We start from the raw sequence: 19767 nt of genomic DNA, 5'->3' as shown, positions 1-19767 counted from the left end.
TCTGACGTTTGGGGAATGCTGTCTCGGATGACGGAGGTGAATCTCCAGCGGTTCCATGACTAGGGGGCTATTTGTGGGTGTGGTGATGCCAAGCGTCAGTATGAGCTCGCCCTTTTTGGGGTCGACGAGAGGGTTTGCTATCTAAATCCTGATTCCCCGACCGTCCCGGATTGGATATGGGTGTATGAGTTGATGTTTACACAGCTCGGCATGCGGCTTCTTTTTTCACCTTTTGTTCAGGCAATGTTGAACCGGTGTTCTGTAGCACTGTCTCAACTGGGCTGCCATTCGTTCTTTTGAGCTCGTGTGTGAGTATTTTGAGCTTCCGACTTCGGTTAATGTTTTCCTTTTCTTCTTCTTGTGCACCTTACCGACCAAAGAGGAAAATTATAAGAAAGGATATGTGTCGTTTAGGACTCAGCCTAATCGACGTATTTTTGGCTTATACGAAGATTCTTTTCATGGGTTCAAGAGGGAGTATTTTAAAGTGCGCCCTGTTTGGGGATATCATCCCTTTTGGGTTTTTCAGTTGAAATGGCCGGTGGTTTGAGCACCTTAGCGAGGTTGAAGGCCACCATGGATCGGGAGGTGGGTTCGGATGCTTCTCCTTCTACTCCTTCATCTCGACCTCCTGAGGATTCTCGCACTGTCTCTTAGGAGCCGACCTCGGCTGGGGGTGGGGGTCCTGGTACCCCAGGTCTGGGGGTCGCGGATCGTGGGGAGGAAGTGATCGTGATTTCGGCTGCTGATGCCTCTCATAAGCGGAAGAGGCCAGAGGAGGGCAGCAGCGAGAACCTAGGGGAGGAGGGTACGGTCCCTTCAGTGATGGATCAAAGTTTCGATGCTTTGGATTTTTTTTATTAGTACCTCCTTCCCAGTACTGAGGAATTTTTTTATGACTGCGATGTTGCTTTTCAGGTGAAGTCGGTGTATCGTTCACTTCTCCGTTCTGCCGTAATAGTTCAGAAGGCCGAGCCGGTGATGGCTCAGGTGGGTCTTCTGGACAAGAAGCTTCGTCATTCTCAGGCTGAGGTAGGCAAGTTGAAAGACCAATTGGAGGCAGCGGAGACGGCCAAGTTAAAGGCTGTCAAGGAAGCTGAGGATGCCGGGGCTAAGCTGCTCCATTTATTCGAGGTCGAGGCTTTATTTTTGTCCCAACTGGGGGGTAAGCGAAAACGGGCTTTGGATACTGAGTCTCGAGCTGCCGTTCTCCTCACCGAGGTGGATTCCTTGAAGGCCGAGGTGGTTGCTTTGAAAGCCGAGGTGGTGGGTTTAAAGTAGGAGAAGGGGGAGCTGCTGGCGGACATGAAGAATGTAATATCCGCTACCGAGGAGACAATGAGGGCCTGGGTTTTGGTTCTTGCGCCGGATGCGGATGTGTCCTTATGGGGGCGTTCAAGACTGTCTGAGATGGCCAAATCGTCGATTTAGAGTAGAGTATTTATAGATTTATTTTTATAGACTATATTTTTGGTTGTGGTTGGCCATTCGGCCGTGTTTGTGACTTGCGTGCTGGGCCTTTTTACTCTTAAGTCATTTCTATAACTTTATTTTTGCGATCGGACCATCCGAGCCGTTTGTTCTAAGCCGTTGTTGTGACTTTGTTAGCGTTTGGGTCGTCTAGACCGTTTATTCTAAGCCGTTTTATGACTTAGGATTTTTGAGCGGAGTGTTCATCGTGGACCCTCGGTGGGTCGTTTTAGTTGTTTTTTCGTGGATATCCATATTTGTTTGGTCTCGGGGGTGATTAGTTCCCAGTGGTAGCCGTGTGTGTTTTGTGCCATTTGGGAAAGGCATTGGTTTGTGAAGAGGAATAAAAAAATGAATTTTTTATTAAGATATTGGGCCTCGTTATTTAAAAAAAATTGTTTTAAAAATAATTTTATTTTAGTTTAATTTATAATGGAAAGATGATTTTGGGTCTTTGGAAAATTATTGAACTTGAAAATGAAGTTGATTTGAGACTTTTGTTTTGGTAAAAAGAAGTTTTATGAAAGAGAAATAGATTTGAATTGTTTTTAAAAAGAGATTTTTATATTTGAAACACTTGGGCAATATGCAAGGGTTGTGCCTTAGTCCCACTTGCCCCGAGTCAAGATTTTAAAAGATTGTGATTTTGAATGTGAGCTTTGACCTAGCAAGGATCGTGGTGGTGTACTGCTTGTCTAGTGTTGCAATGGACGTGGGGATCGTGGTTGTTTACCGCCCACAAGTTTTTAAATAAAAATGTTTGTGGGGATCGTGATTATTTACCACCCACGGGTTTGTGTTTTCCAATTGAAAATCTTGCGATGATCGTGGTGGTGTACCACTCACCAGGTGAGGATCGCAGTGGTGTACCGTCCACCGGTTTTCAAGAGAACAATATCCAGTTTAGCTAACGGATGTGTCGGGTTCTAGAAAAGTAACGGACACGTGAGGTCATGGCCAGTAGGACATGCATGCATCTTATTGCATTTGTTTGCTTTGTCTGGGTGTATTTAAGTGTTTTGGTTTGCCTATCTGATGATTTCTGTCTAATTGTTATTTGTTATACTTGCTGTAATTGCTCTCTGATTGTGTTTGCCTTGCATTATTTGTGCCTATGATGGATTTTGTTTTGGGTTTGAGTTTTGATGGTGATTTGATTTAATTTGGACCCAAGGCCGAGTTGATTTAATTTGGGACGAAGGTCGAGTTGATTTGATTTGAGTCAAAGGCCATGATTGGTTAGATCAGTAGTAAGTTTTGGTTAAAATGTTTTCTTAATAAGTGGTGAAATATATGTAATGTTATTTTGCGTGAAATTTTTATAAGAAAAATATGAGTTTTGGATAATGAACTGACGATCATTGCGATTGAAAATAGTTTTATTTAAAATATCTTTTTACGACAATTCTTAAAAACTCTCTACTGAGAACCAGCGAAGACGATGTTCTTGTCCGCTACAGACTTCTTTTTTTAGGACGGACGATGAAGTTGAGAAAATTTTTGCTAAGTTTTTAGTTGTACTGTTTCTGATTAATATATATTAGTCATGGTTTTTCCTCGCCTTTGTCATTATAATTTTGTAAGAGAGATAGGAGTTGTATGATTTGCAAGCATAAAATATGCATAGGTTACTTGTATAAGAAGTTTTGTATATATGTATATGCATGTTGGTAATAATCTAAAAGTATTTCCGATTTTTCCAAGAAAACAGTGATACGGTTTCGAGTTAAAAGATCATATTTTATTATTAAATATATCGTCGTAATATTCTCGCTATCTAAGTGGCGCAGCTGGAAGCGTGACAATCTGATAGCGACGGTGTTACACCACTAAAATATTGTATGCTAAACAAAACCATATTCTTATATCAAACTTTCTACCTTTAGGGAAAAAAATGGAACTTGTTCAAGTAGCACAATGCAATTGGACAATGAAACTAAGAAAATCTATCAAACCTACATTACCACCAAGAAACCTACCTTCTCCACAATTATAATGTATCTAGCATCATTCTCTAAATAAAGTTTTCTAACAAATTCAAGTCTCCCGGAATTGAATGTCCAAAAGATTTGCATACAGAGCAATCAACAACCTCTTTGCTTGGCTCCTATGCAAGAAAAAAATTGAAAACTAGATATCAGTAAAGTTGCAGTAGCACTTTAATTGAACAGTTGAGACCTATACAAGTAAGGAGTCAGTGAAAATGTTGAGGAACCTAAAAAGTAAGGCGGCCGACTGCTAGACCTTGACTAGATGCCATGATTCCAAGACTGTATTGGCTGCACCTAAGCAATGCCACAACATCTATGGTGTATAGATAGATCATTTCATTCGCATTCAAAAAAACACCAAGAGATCTCAAACTCAAAGCAAAATGAGAGTGATAAAATCTTGATTGTCATGTTGACATTTGTCGGAGAAGGAAATAGATGTGGCAAATTACACAGAATCTTGTAGTATAGTTCCCTCTATGTGACACACCATACTTGAAGTAATATCTGATAGCACAACCCCATCACCTTCCACACTGCAAGTAAAATGAGTTATAGTGAACTCAATCGGAAGAAGAAATTATTAAAACATAAAATCAAAATATGAAGAAAATAAAAAAGACCTTTAATGAAATTTTCTCTGAACCTGTTCACGTATTAGGATTGATATCTTGAGATTAGCAACCTATATTTGCTTCATGATTAAAAAATAATTAAAAGTGGAATCGCTGAAACTTTCAGTTTTCAAACCATTGATTAGAACGCATTTAGCTCAACGAAATCAAACAATGGTATCAATGTTCAACTAAGCAACTTGTAGAAATAGATTTAGCAAATTAATAAGGAAACGGAGAGAGATTATGAAAGTAGGTACGTACCAGAGGCAAATCTGAGATGGCAGGGTTTGACGCATTCAAATTATTGAGAAAATTAAGCATTGAAACTTCAATTCTAGCTCAGACCTACGGTCATTGCATGTATCATCAGATGAAAAAGGTGCCATCAGAATCGAAGAAAAAAGGGGACGTATGATGTAAAGAATAATTTATATACCTAAGCACTAGGGACGATATTAGCATAACAAAGCTCTTGATCGGCGAAGAACTTCAGCGTTGGATTTCGAAGATCTTCCATCCAATTCCAGAACCTGAAATCTCTAAAATGCCTAGTATACTAGGCGAAAAGAAATCATAAATATTTTTTTCACATGGAAAATTTTTTATAAAACATAAATTACAATTGTATCCTACTTTATACAAATCCTAAATTCTATACAACCTCCTTAGAGGAGCAGCAGTATCAACCACCACATCACTGAGGAAGATTCCGCCGCAGCACCACAGAGGAAGACGCTGCCGTTTGATGTTGTTCACTGGTTTTTTTTAGGCTTGGAATAATAGTCCCAAAAATCACTACTTATTCTAGTTTTATTTTGTTTTAAACAAAGAAGCTCAATACATTAAGTGGAGTAAAAGAACCAACAAAAAATAAAAATAACAAAGCAGAAACATCTAATTCACTTATCCTATTTTTTTTCACTCTTTGTAACACTGAAAAGATGTGTTGATGATTTTCACCACACCTGATTCTTTATTTAAAAAAATTCTTCTATTCTTTTTCAATTAGACATTTCAAATAATTGCAAAGAAGCTCATAAACTATTTTTAATGCTCCTCTTTCTTATTATGACCTTTTGTCCAACTCTCAAAATAATCTTTCAAGGTGTCTGAAATAGACCACAGCCTCCCAAAATTCAAAAGACATATGCACGACACCTGCCAAATAAACTCACAACTAAGAAATAAATGGGAAACATTTTCAACATCTTTTTTACATAGTACACAGACGTTATCAACCTGATTAGACACTCCTAATCTATATAGTTTTTGCTTAGTGTTCACTTTACTACTCAAAACAAACCAAATAAACAACTCTACACTTGGTGGAACTAGACCTTTCCAAACAGTTTTAGTAAAACTAAACCTTGTTACATCCTCCGAGAGCGTCTCTGTCTGCAATACTTGCATAAAAGAGTTAGTAGAATAAATACCTTTTTTTATCAAATTTTCACACAACTTTATCCTCTCTGCGATGTGATAGCTTAACCGGCCTTAATGTATCATGTAGTTGATTTACTAGTTCTAATTTTTATTGATATAGCTCTCTCCTCCAATGGAAGTTTCAAATCCTCTCAAATCTATCACAGAATCCACAATCCCCTATGACATATCCTTTTTGGAATGAAACTGAGAAGAGTCTTAGAAATCGAGTTTTCAAAGATCCACATTGTAGCCATACATCCTCCTAGAATCGAGTTCTTTTTTCATCACCTACCTCCATAGATAGGCCAGCAATAATCTTATCCTTAACTTGTTGCTTTTTAATCTGTAGGCGACAAATATCCTTCTTCGAACCACTTCTGGTTGGTAGAATTTGATTGGATAGCATTTCCTTTGGTTTAGATTGTTACAAGAGCATAAACTTTCTTCCATAACGGACATTCCTCCTTCAAAAACCGCTACTACCACTTAAACAAAAGTGTTGTATTACAAATCACTGCATTGCCAACCCCCAATCCACCTAGTCATTTTGGAGCCTACACCACTTCCCATTTAACCAATATCATATCATTCCTATCGTCTTCTTTGCTCCATATAAATTTTTTCTATAAGGAAATCAACCTCTCTGCAACAGCCTTTGACAACTTGTACAAGTTCAAATAATATATTAGCAAGCTATTCAACATTGATTTAATAAGCACCAGCTTACCAGTTTTATTGAGCACCTTAGCTTTCCATAAACTAAATTTTTCCTCCACTTTGTCTATTATCAGTTTCAAAGTCTTGGGTTAGCTCCTAAAGAAATTCTAAGATATTTGACTAGAAGAATAACCTCCTTACATCTTAGCAAGCTGCACATACTCTGAATTCATTGCTTCTCGCAATTAATCGATATCAAACTAGTCTTATCAAAATTAATGCTAAGCTCCGACATCATTTTAAAATATCATAACAGTCTCTTATAATTTTTGATAATATCTTCATCAGGTAGATATAATAATAAAATTGTGTCATTTACAAATTGAAAAGGTGACAACTTAATATTATTCCTCCCCACTAATAGTGGAGATATAAGGTCATTCCTTATTTTTTTTTCACCATTCTAAGAAAGACGTCAACAACAAAAATAAATAAAAATGATGATAATAGAGCTTCTTGTCTCAAACCCATTTCCATGTTGAACCGTCTAGTTGCTGAAGTCTTTTGGTTCTATGATACTGGAAAAATGGGTCCGGCCCATTTAGATGAGTCCATTTTTTACAAGAAGAGTGACGGTGATTGCAAAAATCTTCTCTCTCTCCTCCTTTTTCCGCTGGACTCTGAGAAAGTGTTTAAACCCTTGCTCCACCTCCTCCTCTTTTTCTTCTTCGTTGTTATTTGCAGGTTTTTGCTTAAAATGAATTCGCTTGGTATTAGACTTGCGAAGCATCTTCGTATCACTTCTCTGAGCTCCTCTTCCCATGGTGCGTGTTACACTCACCATTTTCCCACATTCTTTTATTATTATTATTTCACTTTAAGTGTGTAACCTCTTTGAATAGGCTTCTATTGTTCTCGTTACTAGAACACACTTACTCATTTTATGTCGTAACCTTATTTTGAAGTCACTGTATGATTACTAAGGTAGACTCGTGAACTAAAATGATTTCTCATGCTTCTTTTTGTAATTAGACTTAGATTTTTTTTAATTAATCCCTGGTTTTGATTTTCTAAGACTTATTTAGATTGCACCTTCACTAAATTTGTTTGAGCTGATCTTCTTTGTTCAAAGGAGAATTTCGATGACATGCGCTGGGGAAACTGGCTTGCTGCTTGAGATTATGTTTTAACGGTGATTTTTATTCACTTTATTTTCAGCATTTAGAATGACTATGACGGGACAGTGGTACTCAACATTGTCAACTGAAAGTGACAATGACGAGGGCCTAAATGATAGGGTTAATGATGATCGAAAGAATGAAGAATTGGATGATGAATTTGATGATTTTCTTGGTAGCAAGCCTGATCTAGAACTGCAGGGTGTGGATCCAAAGAGGGGTTGGGGATTTCGAGGAGTGCACAAGGTATCCGATGGTAGTCATTGTTTAATTGTTTATGATTTTTCTTTGTTACTGTAGACATTGCTAGAGATGGAACTTTGGTTTGGTATCTGCAGAAAACCTAATCCACAGATATAATATACTTGATGCCTTTGAAATGCTATGATTGCGTTAAAGTTTTCATTCTGCACAATACAAGGTTTTAAGAAGGGATTAACTTTTAAGTATTATTAAAGCTGGTAATGTTTAAGCATGAAAAATTGAATTGATTCTGAATATAATTGTCCTGAAGCCAATTAAAGAGAGTTCTTCACTAAATGGAGGTCGAGTCTTTGAAGCTGAAGAAAATTACCAGAGTTTAGAATAGTTTCTTTTTATTTATTTATTTATTTTTTATGTTATTCTTCCTGGGCCTAAAATGACAATCAGTGATATGTTTTCATGTTGCACTTTGTATAAAAATATTTGATCACAAGAATGATTTGAATTAGGCAATAATATGTGGAAAAGTTGGCCAAGTCCCTGTACAAAAGATATTGAGGAATGGGAAGAACGTAACGATCTTTACGGTTGGGACTGGGGGAATGTTTGACCAGAGAATCATGAGAGAAGTGGATATGCCAAGACCTGCTCAATGGCATCGCATTGCTGTGCATAATGACATCCTTGGGGCCTATGCAGTACAACAACTTTTTAAAAAGTAAGCATCAAGTATGCATAAAAGAGGATACTTGAATTTTGGTGTAAATGTTTCTGGCTGATGTTTGAAGCATCATTGTAGCTCTTCAGTTTATGTTGAGGGTAACATTGAGACTAGAGTTTATAATGATAGCATCACTGGCGAAGTCAAAAGCATTCCTGAGATATGTGTACGTCATGATGGTATGGCAACTTTTTTTCTCCCCAACTGTTCTCCCATATGTACATTAATCTTTTTCTTGTCCTTTCCTTTTTTTATGTTTTTACTTTTTATTTTTAATTTTTTACTTAAAACGTTGCTGGTGATTACATAAGAAAGACTGAAAGCTAGGTCCCCATAGGGCGCACCGGCTCTTTTTGGCATTCAGAAAGTACATACAGTGCTTACTCATATCTTAGATGATTTGTTTCATCATGAGTGAAAGCTAATTGCTTACTTACAGTTAATTTTCTCATTCTAGCAATCACGACTATTGTATAAATTTAGCATTTTGGTTCCCTCATCATTTAATTAATTTATGGGTAAAAGAAAGCATTTTGCCATTCTTCTTGATATAGCACTCTAGTTCTGAGAACCTAAATATGTGTCCGTTGCATGAAAAAGCAGGTATGATCTCCTTTGTGAGCAGTGCATTTTCCATATTTAGTTTTAGGGGTAATTCGACATGTTATGAGTATGGACCATATCAGATTTAAAGGATTCTAAGCTCCTATCTAAATAGAGAAATTTCAATGTTATTGTTGCTTGTGTTCATGTTCATTTTTATTAATTCTTTACCTCTATTTTATCTCCTCAGGGAAACTTCGCCTCATAAAGGGTGGAGAGAGCATTAATTCAAATTCATTGGATGAATTGCGCAAGTCCTTTTAACTATAGTTGAATATTTCTCTGTACTGTTGTCATTGATTTGCATTTCTTTGGTCTGACGCCATAATCAATTCATGCTTTCAGGAGAAGGGTTGTTTTAGTAGAAACCTGGAAAGATGAAAGGTGAAAATGTTATTGGTGGAATGGAAGCACGTGCTTTGTAAGAATCACATGTTTGTAGTGAATAGCAGCATTTTTAATGAACAATATAAAGAATACTTTGCTTCGTTTCTTTATTATATATATCTTTCAGCTTTCTGGATTTCAGTTTCCCATATTCTTTTAATATATGGGAAAGTGCAGAAGAACATTTTTCCCCTCGATAACAAATCATGTGAACATGGATATGAATGATACTAATCAATTAACACTTAACGTGTACACTTGTATAGTTGCATAATTATAATCTATTATATTTTTACCCTTGAAAGTTCATCTGTGAATGTTTGATTTAGTCTATAAAAGCTTTATTTCGTGTTATATGTCCTTCATATCCGGATAATTAGATTGGGGGACTAATTTTAAGAGTGAGTAGGCAATTTAGTTCTTAAAAAGATGTATGATATGATGTCATTTACATCTTTCATTGTCTAACGTGATGTCATATTTTGACTTTCATTAATTTATTTGATGTTACAAGCTAATGCAATGTTATATTTGATTTCCCAAGGATCGTTTGATTTTAAAATTCTTTTAAGGAGTAAATAGACGGTAGGAAAATACTGTTGTCGAAATTACACATTCACTCATTTTCAGAAAATGGCCTATATAAAGGCTAACTTATAATCATGCACTAGTTGGTGTTTAACTGAGTAAATCCCTCGAGATTGTCAAAATATCATGGTGGAGCAAAAGTCTAATTTGTCGCTGATCTGAGTTTATGGTATTTTTTAGTTTGTCGCTGATCTGAGTTTATGGTATTTTTTAGTTTGATAGGCCAAAGTTTAATTCGTCGTGTATCTGAGTTTTATTTAAAGGTTTGTTGTTAGTTAATAGATCGTTTCATGTATAAGATACAATTTAAAATTTCAATTCTTATTTAAACGAACTAGTAAGCTAATTGATAAATTAACCTTAATTGGTTAAGCGACAATTTGAATAAACAATTTAATTTTTCTTGAAGAAAGGAGCTTAAAACACGAGTTTTTATATTAAAAGTAATTTATAAATAAGTTTTTTTATATTTGATTTTTATAATCACAAAAGTATTTATTTTAAAAGGAGTGTTAATAATTTTTTTATTATAAGAAAAATTACTTTTTATTAATTTTTTTAATAAATATTAAACACTTTAAATGATTTTTAAAAGTCACAAATTAATTTTAAAAATTATACTAAATATTAATATTATAATATTTTATAAGTTAAAAATTAAAAAAAAATTATTTATAGACATATCTATACCATCCAAGTACAAAATAATTGTTGCATTTAATTTGTGCAAAGTCACTTTTAGTGTTGACGAGAATGATATAAAAATGGGTATAATTTGTCGGTGAGCTTTAATATATATATATATAATAAAGATGAATATTTTAACAATGATGTCTTCATATTTTTTTATTTAAATTAAATAAATATAATAATTACAAAATGTATTTAATAAAGAAAAATTATGGAAATACACGTCGTGTCATATCTCAGATACTAACGGGAAAAATGTGTTAAATTCACAAACTGAAGACTGTACTCGGGATAAATAATAATAATAATAATAATAATAATAATAATAATAATAATAAAAGAAATCTGGTGCATCTGGAATATAACACAACGATGCTATTGTACATTGTACTCAGAATATAGACGGGGCCAAATTCAAAGCACTGTACCTGAGATACATGCATAAATGTATAGAATTTTCTGTACCCTAAATAAGTACATTAAAAAAAAATACATATATAAGTAGTTTGTTGGTTCAACTATTCATCACACTAAATCCATTTCAATTCCATCAACTCTTCCTCTTCTTGTTTCTTAAAAAATGGCCAGTAATCAGTATTTTTTTATGGTAATTTATCCCAATGAGATTATTAGAAACGATGAAGAAAGAGTGATATTTGAGTGTAATTTATCTCTGATACTGCGTATTTGCCGTCTTGATTCTCTAGATCGCTTAAAACTGTTATGTTGAGCAACATAGGGTCAATTGGTTTAAAAGAAGTTGGTAGAGTCACATATAGATTCCTATTAATACTGCCTGGTGGAAGTTTCATTAACAACACGTTTTGGATTGAAGTCGATAATAATATCAATATAATATTTAATGTACATGTTAGGCTAATGCCACAATATGTTATAGAGTGGTATGCTATGATTCGTGACGCAGGAGATGGTTTTGGATCATCTTCTTCAATACCCGAAGCAGTCCTGGTATTGGCAAGACCGATTCACTTTGCTGATCCTCGAGATAATGTTGACATAGACTTGAGTGAGTTTGATTCGGATTATGTGGCCGAAAGCAGGTTGTCCAATGAGAGTTATTCCTCTGGAGAGTATATGCTGGAGACTCCAGCTTGTGGGGGTATTTCTATAAGACTCAGAACTTTTGAAAAATCTTGTTATGAGTCAATTTCAATTTATTTATTTATTAAAGACTTTAATTCTAGAAATTACTTTAATAAAAGTAATTAAATCAAGTTTGGATAAACTGAATTTGAATTAAATTAGAATTTATATCTAATTTTATAATAATTGGATAATTTTTTATATTTAAATTATAAAGTTTAGTAGTTATAAAATGATAAGAATTGTATATGATTTGATTTAAATAAGTGAGATTTTAGAATTTAATACTTTAATTTTTATGAATAAAAAAAATTAATTATATTATCTTTAATTTTTGAATTAGAGTATTTATTAGAAAATAATTTGTAAATTGATAAACAAATAGTATTTTTATATAAAATTATTATTGGATAAAAAAATGATTTTCAATTACTCTATTATCTCTATTATTATTATTATTATTATTATTATTATTATTATTATTAAAAATACCTAAATTACCCCTAATCCTAACCCTAACACAATACATACCCAGGGAGTGCCCGAGGGAGTAAAAAAGAGGGAGGAGTTGTGCCGCCACCGCAGCCCGTCACTTCCAACCGCGTCCAGCTAATCGTCGCGCCGCCTTGCTACCAAGTCGCTGTCATTGTTGCCAACGATGGAGGAAAGAGAAACGAATGCGAGGAGAGAGGGAAGCTGTTTGCGTTGTCATTGTCGTGCTGGAGGTTCATCGTCGTCGTACTAGACTCGTCGTCGTCGTTGAGCCGCGTCGTTGTCGCCGTTTTGAGCTACTCCATCATGGCCAAATCACCGTCACTGACTGTGAAGAGAGAGAGAGAGAGAGAGAGAGAGAGAGAGAGAGAGGGATGCGCGAGCTGAAGGGGAGAAGAAGAGTGTCGCCACCATCGCGCAAGTTGCTACTGCTGCCATCCGTTGAATCCAATGTCGTCGCTGAAGCTCCTCTGCCTCAATTGCCACCGTCAAAGCCGTTCCTGGCTGGCACTGCTACTGAAGGTTTCCTCTGCTTTCGGTTTAAGCACATTGCCAGAGCTTTGTTGTCGTTCAGCTCGCCGAAAGTCATAATCGGAGCTGCTGCCGCTCAGTTCTATCCCTTGCTCATAATTACAATAAGTATATTTTGTTCTGGAACCCTTGAAAATTAGTAGTCTGCTATGTTCGGTTTGATATTATGAGGTTTTGGTAACGCAGGGTCGAGTTCTGGTTGTTACATGTTGTGATTAGAGTTGCTGTGGTTGTTGCGAAAGTGGTTTGGAGCTGTGGTTGTGGCTGCCGCGGTTGCGGGCCGAGAGGAAAAGAGTTTGTCGCGTAGTTGAGTCACGATCGAGGGAGGGACGCTTTCATTAAAATTATTTTATTCTCAAAAATTGTTATAAATCGATATTGATGCAAATAATATATTTTTGGTGATTATGTGAGTCTTATGGATTGAACTGAATTGTCTTAAATGAATGTAATTGCATGCTTGATTGGTTTATTAATTGAATGAAGATATTTAGTTGGATTTTGTACTTGGTTTAAGGTTGTTATGATGATGATTGGATTGTGACTATTTCTGATTATTGAGTTAGCATTGTGGTAGTAAATGAAAGATTGATTTGAAAATTTGATTCGTATGTTTTATTGAGGAATGATTTGAGATTTGGAAAATGATATGATTTTGGAAATGATTCTACATTGGAATTGGTTTGATTTTGAAAAATGATTTGAGATTTGGGAATGGTTGGGTTTCGAACCCGTTGGAAAAGGTTAAAAAATGGTTTGGTTGGAATCCTTGAAGGATGGCAATAGTCTGATTTTTAGAGAAGATGCTGCCAAAATTTTTATAAAAATTGGAAACTTTGTTTACAGAGTTGTTTAAAAAGATTTGGTTTTAAGAATTATATTATTTGATTTTGATTTATTAAGAAAAGGATTATGTTTTGAGTTTGAATTATTAAGAATATTTCGAGTCTTATGAAAGAGAAATGGATTTTTTGTGTGATTAACTTTGGTTTAAGGACAATGTTTTAAAGAGTTTTAAAGGAGATAAAACTAATAGAAGTGAATTGGATTTTTGAACTTAATTTGGTGAAAATGAAATCAATCTCGAGACTTTTGAGAAATTTTGTAAGTTGGTTAAAGAAAAGATTTTGAGTCTTGAGAGTGCTTGAATGTTGTTTTGAACTGTTAAACCTTTTCGGTGAGTTTGTAAAATCCCATAACTTTCGTATGGAGTCTGAGAACTATTTTGAAAATCTTTGAATATGCCAGGGATGAATATGATAGATTAACTTGAGTAATTCCTCGATAAAGAATTTTGTTAAATGAAATACGATTAAAGAAACTATGTGATATTAATTGATTGCCTGGTAAAGACGGTGGTGCTATCCTGCCTGCTCAATGCGTAACCCAATATGCGGGGATGGTGGTTTATCCCGTTCGCAGTGAGGATGGAAGTTTGATCCTGGTCACAAATTAATGAGAATGAGTAATTGAAAAATGATCGTGGATTATGAGCTTTGTAACGCATGAAATACATCGAATTCATTTCTGGATCTAGATGAACCTCAAATAAACTAAGAAATGAACCGAAATTACTTAAGGAATAAAAAATTTGGTCAATACTTATTGGTAGCATCAGGTGAACCTCAATTAACACAAAAAAGAACTGAAATTAGTTCAGTTTTGAACAAACAGTCAAAAAGACTCAATCATCAACAAAAATACATACAATTTATTTTTGGATTCAAATGAAGCTCTATTAAACTAAGAAATAAACCGAAATTACTTAAGAAATAAAAAATTTAGTCAATACTTATCAGCAGCATCAAGTGAACCTCAATTAATTCACAAATGAACCGAAATAAACTAAAAGATGAACCAAAATTATTTAAATATGGCACCAAAGAAAGTCAAAACCAATAAAGATGTTAACAAAATGTTGGTGTTGTTGGTGATGACGATAACGAAAGAGACGAAGAACCTACACGCACGAATTTAAAAGAAGAAGAAGGTAGAGGAGAAGGAAGAAGAGGAGGAGGAGTTTGGATTTTTGTTGAGTTTGGGCCAACTTGGTTGGACTTGATTGCTAAAAACTCTTGAATGTGTAGCTGGACTGCTCCGAAAAATCTTTCTAATAGACTTTTAAAAATCAAATTCTAACTTCCCACTGAAATCAGAGAAGATATGGCGGTAACCATTTGAACGACTCTAGCCTCATCACCAAGTAAGCTATTATATAAAAGGGAGCAGGTCATTTTCCTAGGTATGATGTAATCAACCCTTAAACTCAAAATTTAATCTCATTGTAGACTTTTCTAAATTGAATGTCTGAGTCCCTTTGTTGGTAGATCCCACTATCGGGCCAGTTACTTGTATGCTTGTCAATTTGCTAGAGTTATCAGCTCTTACTTTATACAAGAATTGTTTAGGTAAATCCTAAACGTTGGTGCCATGGATGGGGATCCTTAGCTCTGAAAAAAAAAAGAGGGAGGATGACCAATAATAAACTCTTCTAAACACATGCGAAGAGATAAGGAAAAAACACCTTTGTCTTCAATCATTAGAGATATAAGGAAAAAGCATACCCTAAAATCTTTTCTCATAGAAGCAGATTCATCATGAGTGAAATTTTAAAAACCACACCTATCAATCAAGCGACAACACAAAATCCAAAGAACAAGAAAAACTTCTCAAGAGGTCTTTGTTTATACGAGAAACGAAAGACCTCGAGAAAACAGAACATCACCATTAAAAGAGACCAAAATGTGGATGCAATCCTGAAAATACGAACCACAACTACCATCGATATGATATTTGAAAATCGCGATTGGGGCTGACCAATCGTTTGCTTTGCAACCAAAAATGTCAAAACTAAAATAACTACCCGAAGAACCATCCTAGTAGATTTTCAAAAGTCAAATTCTAACTCTCCCAATAGATTGGAGGAGCTTTTTAGAAAAGTTATTTAAATAATTCTAACCTCATTACCAAACAAGTCATTATATAACGGGGAGCAAATCACTTCCCCAATTACCTTTTGAACAATTCTAACCTCATTATTTGGTGTCAGAATCCCTTTGCAATTATTCCTACCGTCAGATCAACTACCTTGTTGACTTACCAAAGTTCTCAGCTCGCACTCCATATAACAACTATCCAAGTAAATCTTGAACATATAGATAAAATCCAAAAACATAAGTTGAGATTCATCAACCTATGTCAAATCGCTTACTCCTAATAACAACCTTATTTTCCAATTGCCAACAAAACCTATGTATTATATTAGTCTTTTATATGAAATATTATGTAAAATATATAGTGCATACTATGATAGAGAAAAAAAAATAATAAACTTCTTTAAAATAAGATTAAATACTGTTGAGTTTGAAAAACTTATATTTAATTAAAATAATGACCAAACATTATTAAAATATTAATTAAATTATTTACTTCCAATAGTTTGTTTGATATGTTTGTTTAAGTGTGCAGGAAGAAAATAAAATTGTTTCTTGGCCCAAGTGACGAAACTCTAGCTTGGTTACTAAACATATTTAGCCCAATAATAATTGATCACTTCAAATGGCTGAATATTAAAAGAGAAAGAGGATCCAAAGAGGTCCATGTCACAAGCCCACTAACTAATATTGAATTATCAAAAGAAGGAACCCAAAGGTTCTCAAAGCAATCCACGGTTACCTATTACATGGTGGAATGGAATTCAAAATTCAAATTGATTAATTGCATGCGTAGGTAACCAAAACTCAAAATTAAATTGGGTTTAATATTGCATTAAAAGCTTTGTATCTTCTCTCTCTCATCTCTCTTGCTTCAGTCACATCACTCATTCAAATAAGAAGAAAGAAGAAAAATAGTGATTGAACAATTAAAAGGAAGAAAATCAAATTGGTACAAAGCCTTAGAAACCCATTTGGTAATCACAAAAAGGGGTTCGATTTTCAAAAGTCTTCATGTCTTGGTAATTGGAACTAGGAATTAAATTGAGTTTAATTTCCTTCAAAGCTTCCACCAAAAGCTTCACCGTTCTCTCTCTTCTCTCTCCTCTCTCTTGCCTTTCGGTCACATCCATCAGAGGAAGAAGAAGATAGAAGTTATTAGAAGAAAAAGTAAAGTAACAAAGAAGCCTATGGAAGAAATTCTATAAAGAAGGAAGATCTGAAATAAGCCATGGCAAGATCTTTGCCGTTGAAGGAAAGATCTTTGAAGATGGCTTCAAGATCTTGATACCAAGAAAAGAAAGGATTTGCCTCGGTCAGAGAAGAAGATCTCAGTTACAAAAGTTTATTTTCGTTTTTGTTTATCAGAGAAGGAAGCTAGCCTCTGAAGCTATGGATAGGAAGAAGTAAAAATAGATGGAAAGAAGTACTCCTGGGTCAGAGATTCATCAAGTCTTAGAGGCAAAGTCAAGATCAGGGGGCTCAGATTGAAGAAGCATGATGAAAAGGGTTGAGAGAGGTACATGCATGTTCATTTTTGGTTTTCCCTCTCTCTTCTCTCTGTCTGAACCGCTGCTATTTTTTGGTTGGAGAAAAAGTTGCTTGGTTGAACCGGTTTCAACCTTGGAAGCTTCCCTTTCTATTTTAAGGGTGAATGGCCAAAGGTTGAGATCAAGGAAAGAAAGTGTAAAGCATAGAGTTCTCATAGCTATCCAAGCTTCCTGAGTTCTTCTCCTTCAAAGATGTTCATTTTGTTTTCTTTTTCTTAGTATTGTCTGTCTAAGTCTCATGGTAAAAAGCAAACATGGTGAGGTTTGTAAGAAAAAACCAGTGAGAGAAAAAAGGCAATGAGCAATATTAGAGAAAGAGTCATAGATATCTCAGAGTTTCTTTGTACATATGTATGTTATGTTTTATGATCCTGTGGGGATTCTCTTGCAAGTTGGGTTAGCACTTTACGGTTGAAAGCTTAGTAGGAGTCCAAGTCAAGTTTAGATTTGGGGATAGAATCTGGATTTGTCCCAGATAGGATTGGGTAGATCTTAGGGAAGAATTGGTGTTTGTAATCTGATGATTATAGTAAAATTCTATCACTGTTCTGATGGAGACTGGATGTAGGCTGCATTGCACTTAGCAGCTGAACCAGGATACATCTGGGTGTGATTCTCTCTTTCTCTTCTACTCCTATTCTATTTTTGTTGCGTTGGAGACAAAAATAATAAATATCTCCTAACCTGTTACAAGACAAAAAGAAAATGTCTCTTTACTTGTTCTGAGACAAAAGCAGAAATTAATGTTCAGCAAAAAGGGGCTAAGATTCAACCCCCTTCTTTTAGCCACTGATTACCATCAATTGGTATCAGAGATTGATCTCAAAGAGATCAAGCTTTGCAGCTTGGAGAAAAGATCCTGATGGCAGTCAACAGTGGTTCAAATCTGGTGGCCTATACTCTGACAGAATAGCAGTCAAGCAACAGACCCCCATTCTTCAATGGAAAGAACTACATTACTGGAAAGAAAGAATGAAGATATTTGTTCAATCTGTAAATTTCAGACTTTGGAAAATAATCCTGAAAGGTCCACAATTTGCAACCACTACAGGAGCTGATGGTGTGGTTGCTATCAAAGCTAAAGCTGATTGGAATGATGATGATAGAAAGAAAGTAGAGCTCAACGCCAAAACGGTCAACTTGCTCAACTGTGCGGTCAACTTCGAGGATTATCGACCGGTATCAAGATGCAGAACAGCAAAGAAAATATGGGACAAACTTTAAGTTACTCATGAAGGCACAACCCAAGTGAAAAGATCCAAAATAGACATCCTGAACAGAGACTACGAAATATTCTCAATGAAAGAAAGAGAAACAATTGATGAAATATTTGAAAGATTCAACATTATCATCACTGTCTTGGATGCTATGGGAATCAAAAATCCTGAATTTGTGTTTGTGAGGAGAATATTGAGATGTCTCACTAAAGAGTGGGAAACCAAGGCTATAATAATATCAGAGAGTAGTGGTATTGATGAAATGATATATGATGATTTGAGAGGAAACTTACTTGCTTTTGAAAACACTTATTTAAAGAGAGATGCAAATAAGAAAGGAGTTTGTCTGACGATGAATCCAGTAATAGTTTATCTGATAATGACTTTGTTTTGTTTGCCAAGAAATTCAGGAAAATGATGAAGCTGAAGGAACGGAGCAAAGGAGGCAGCTCAAGGAAACGAAAGAGGGACCTAAGCAAGGTGATCTACTACAGCTGTAAGGAAACTGGACACTTTAAGTTTGATTGTCCAAAACTGAAGAAGGAGGACAAACCAAAAAGAGAAAAGAGGAAAGGACTCATGGCTTCATGGGAAGACTTGGAAAATGATACTGATAAAGATGAAGAATCAAAAACCAAATTTCAAACTCGTCTCATGGCCGATCACATAAAGCATGTAGTATTTCTTGATCCTTCCACTGAAGACCTTCATCTTATGATTGATCATCTTTCTGAAAAGATTAAATGTTTCTTAAATGAAAACCAAGATCTTGAGTCTCAAATTGAAATACTAAAAGCTGAAAATGGTTTTCTTAAAGATAAATTAAGGGAAGGCAAAACTACTGTTGATCTTGTTGAGGAAAACAAGCGGTTAAAAGCTGAATTTAAGAGCTATGAATATCATCATTCTTGACTGCAAATATAAACCATTTTGAGAAAAATGAGTGGCTTCATAAAGAGGTAAAAAGACTTAAACAGGACTTAGACAACTCTTCTCAAAGTTCTGAAAATTTAAATTAACTCTTGCCTAGGCAAAAACCTCTTTATGATAAAGCCGGTTTGGGTTTTCACAAATCTGAAAAATTTATTGAAAAATCTTCTTTTACTAACATGGCATCCTCTTCGGATGACATAAGGTTTCAAAACCCAACAAGCTTTAGAAAAATAGCAACTCAAAAATTCTGTAGATTATGCAATCGGAATGGACATTTTCCTATTCAGTGCTTAATAAGTGAAAGGATGATTGGAGATAAAGTTTACAAGATTGTTTGTGATTATAATAGCTTGGGACAAAGGAGATGGTTTGACATTAAAGGATCTAAAAAGATTTGGATACCTAAGGTCACTTAAGTATTTTTGTATGTTTGCCTAGCATCTAAAAGAAATGACAACATGTGGTATATGGATAGT

At 35.0% G+C, this 19767-nt stretch overlaps 1 protein-coding gene across 3 annotated transcripts; it reads left to right on the top strand.

Moving 5' to 3' along the window:
- The first annotated feature begins 6716 nt into the window (after positions 1-6716).
- On the top strand, positions 6717-9557 carry LOC112710766 (single-stranded DNA-binding protein, mitochondrial). 3 transcript variants are annotated; one of them, XM_025763169.2, is made up of 6 exons: positions 6717-6984; positions 7379-7584; positions 8052-8260; positions 8342-8442; positions 9057-9116; positions 9212-9557. In XM_025763169.2, exons 1-6 carry the CDS (start codon positions 6747-6749, stop codon positions 9226-9228), a joined length of 831 nt encoding a protein of 276 aa, XP_025618954.1. In that variant the 5' UTR covers positions 6717-6746; the 3' UTR covers positions 9229-9557. The 3 variants fall into 3 exon arrangements, with proteins under 3 accessions (XP_025618954.1, XP_025618955.1, XP_025618953.1); XM_025763170.2 differs by lacking the exon at positions 9057-9116 and having other exon boundaries at positions 9212-9389; XM_025763168.3 differs by lacking the exons at positions 9057-9116; positions 9212-9557 and having other exon boundaries at positions 8342-8723.
- The last annotated feature ends 10210 nt before the right edge of the window (positions 9558-19767 follow it).

The sequence above is a fragment of the Arachis hypogaea genome, chromosome 9 (assembly GCF_003086295.3).
Source record: "Arachis hypogaea cultivar Tifrunner chromosome 9, arahy.Tifrunner.gnm2.J5K5, whole genome shotgun sequence".
NCBI lineage: Eukaryota > Viridiplantae > Streptophyta > Magnoliopsida > Fabales > Fabaceae > Arachis > Arachis hypogaea.
Note: the sequence above shows the minus strand (reverse complement) of the source record. Positions and strands in the feature narration are given on the sequence as shown.

Coding starts and splice junctions, on each gene's coding strand:
- LOC112710766 (XM_025763168.3), top strand. CDS start 6,747: ATGGGTCCGGCCCATTTAGATGAGTCCATTTTTTACAAGAAGAGTGAC. Junction 6,985..7,378: donor TCTGAGCTCCTCTTCCCATG/GTGCGTGTTACA, acceptor CTTTATTTTCAG/CATTTAGAATGACTATGACG. Junction 8,261..8,341: donor GTACAACAACTTTTTAAAAA/GTAAGCATCAAG, acceptor GCATCATTGTAG/CTCTTCAGTTTATGTTGAGG.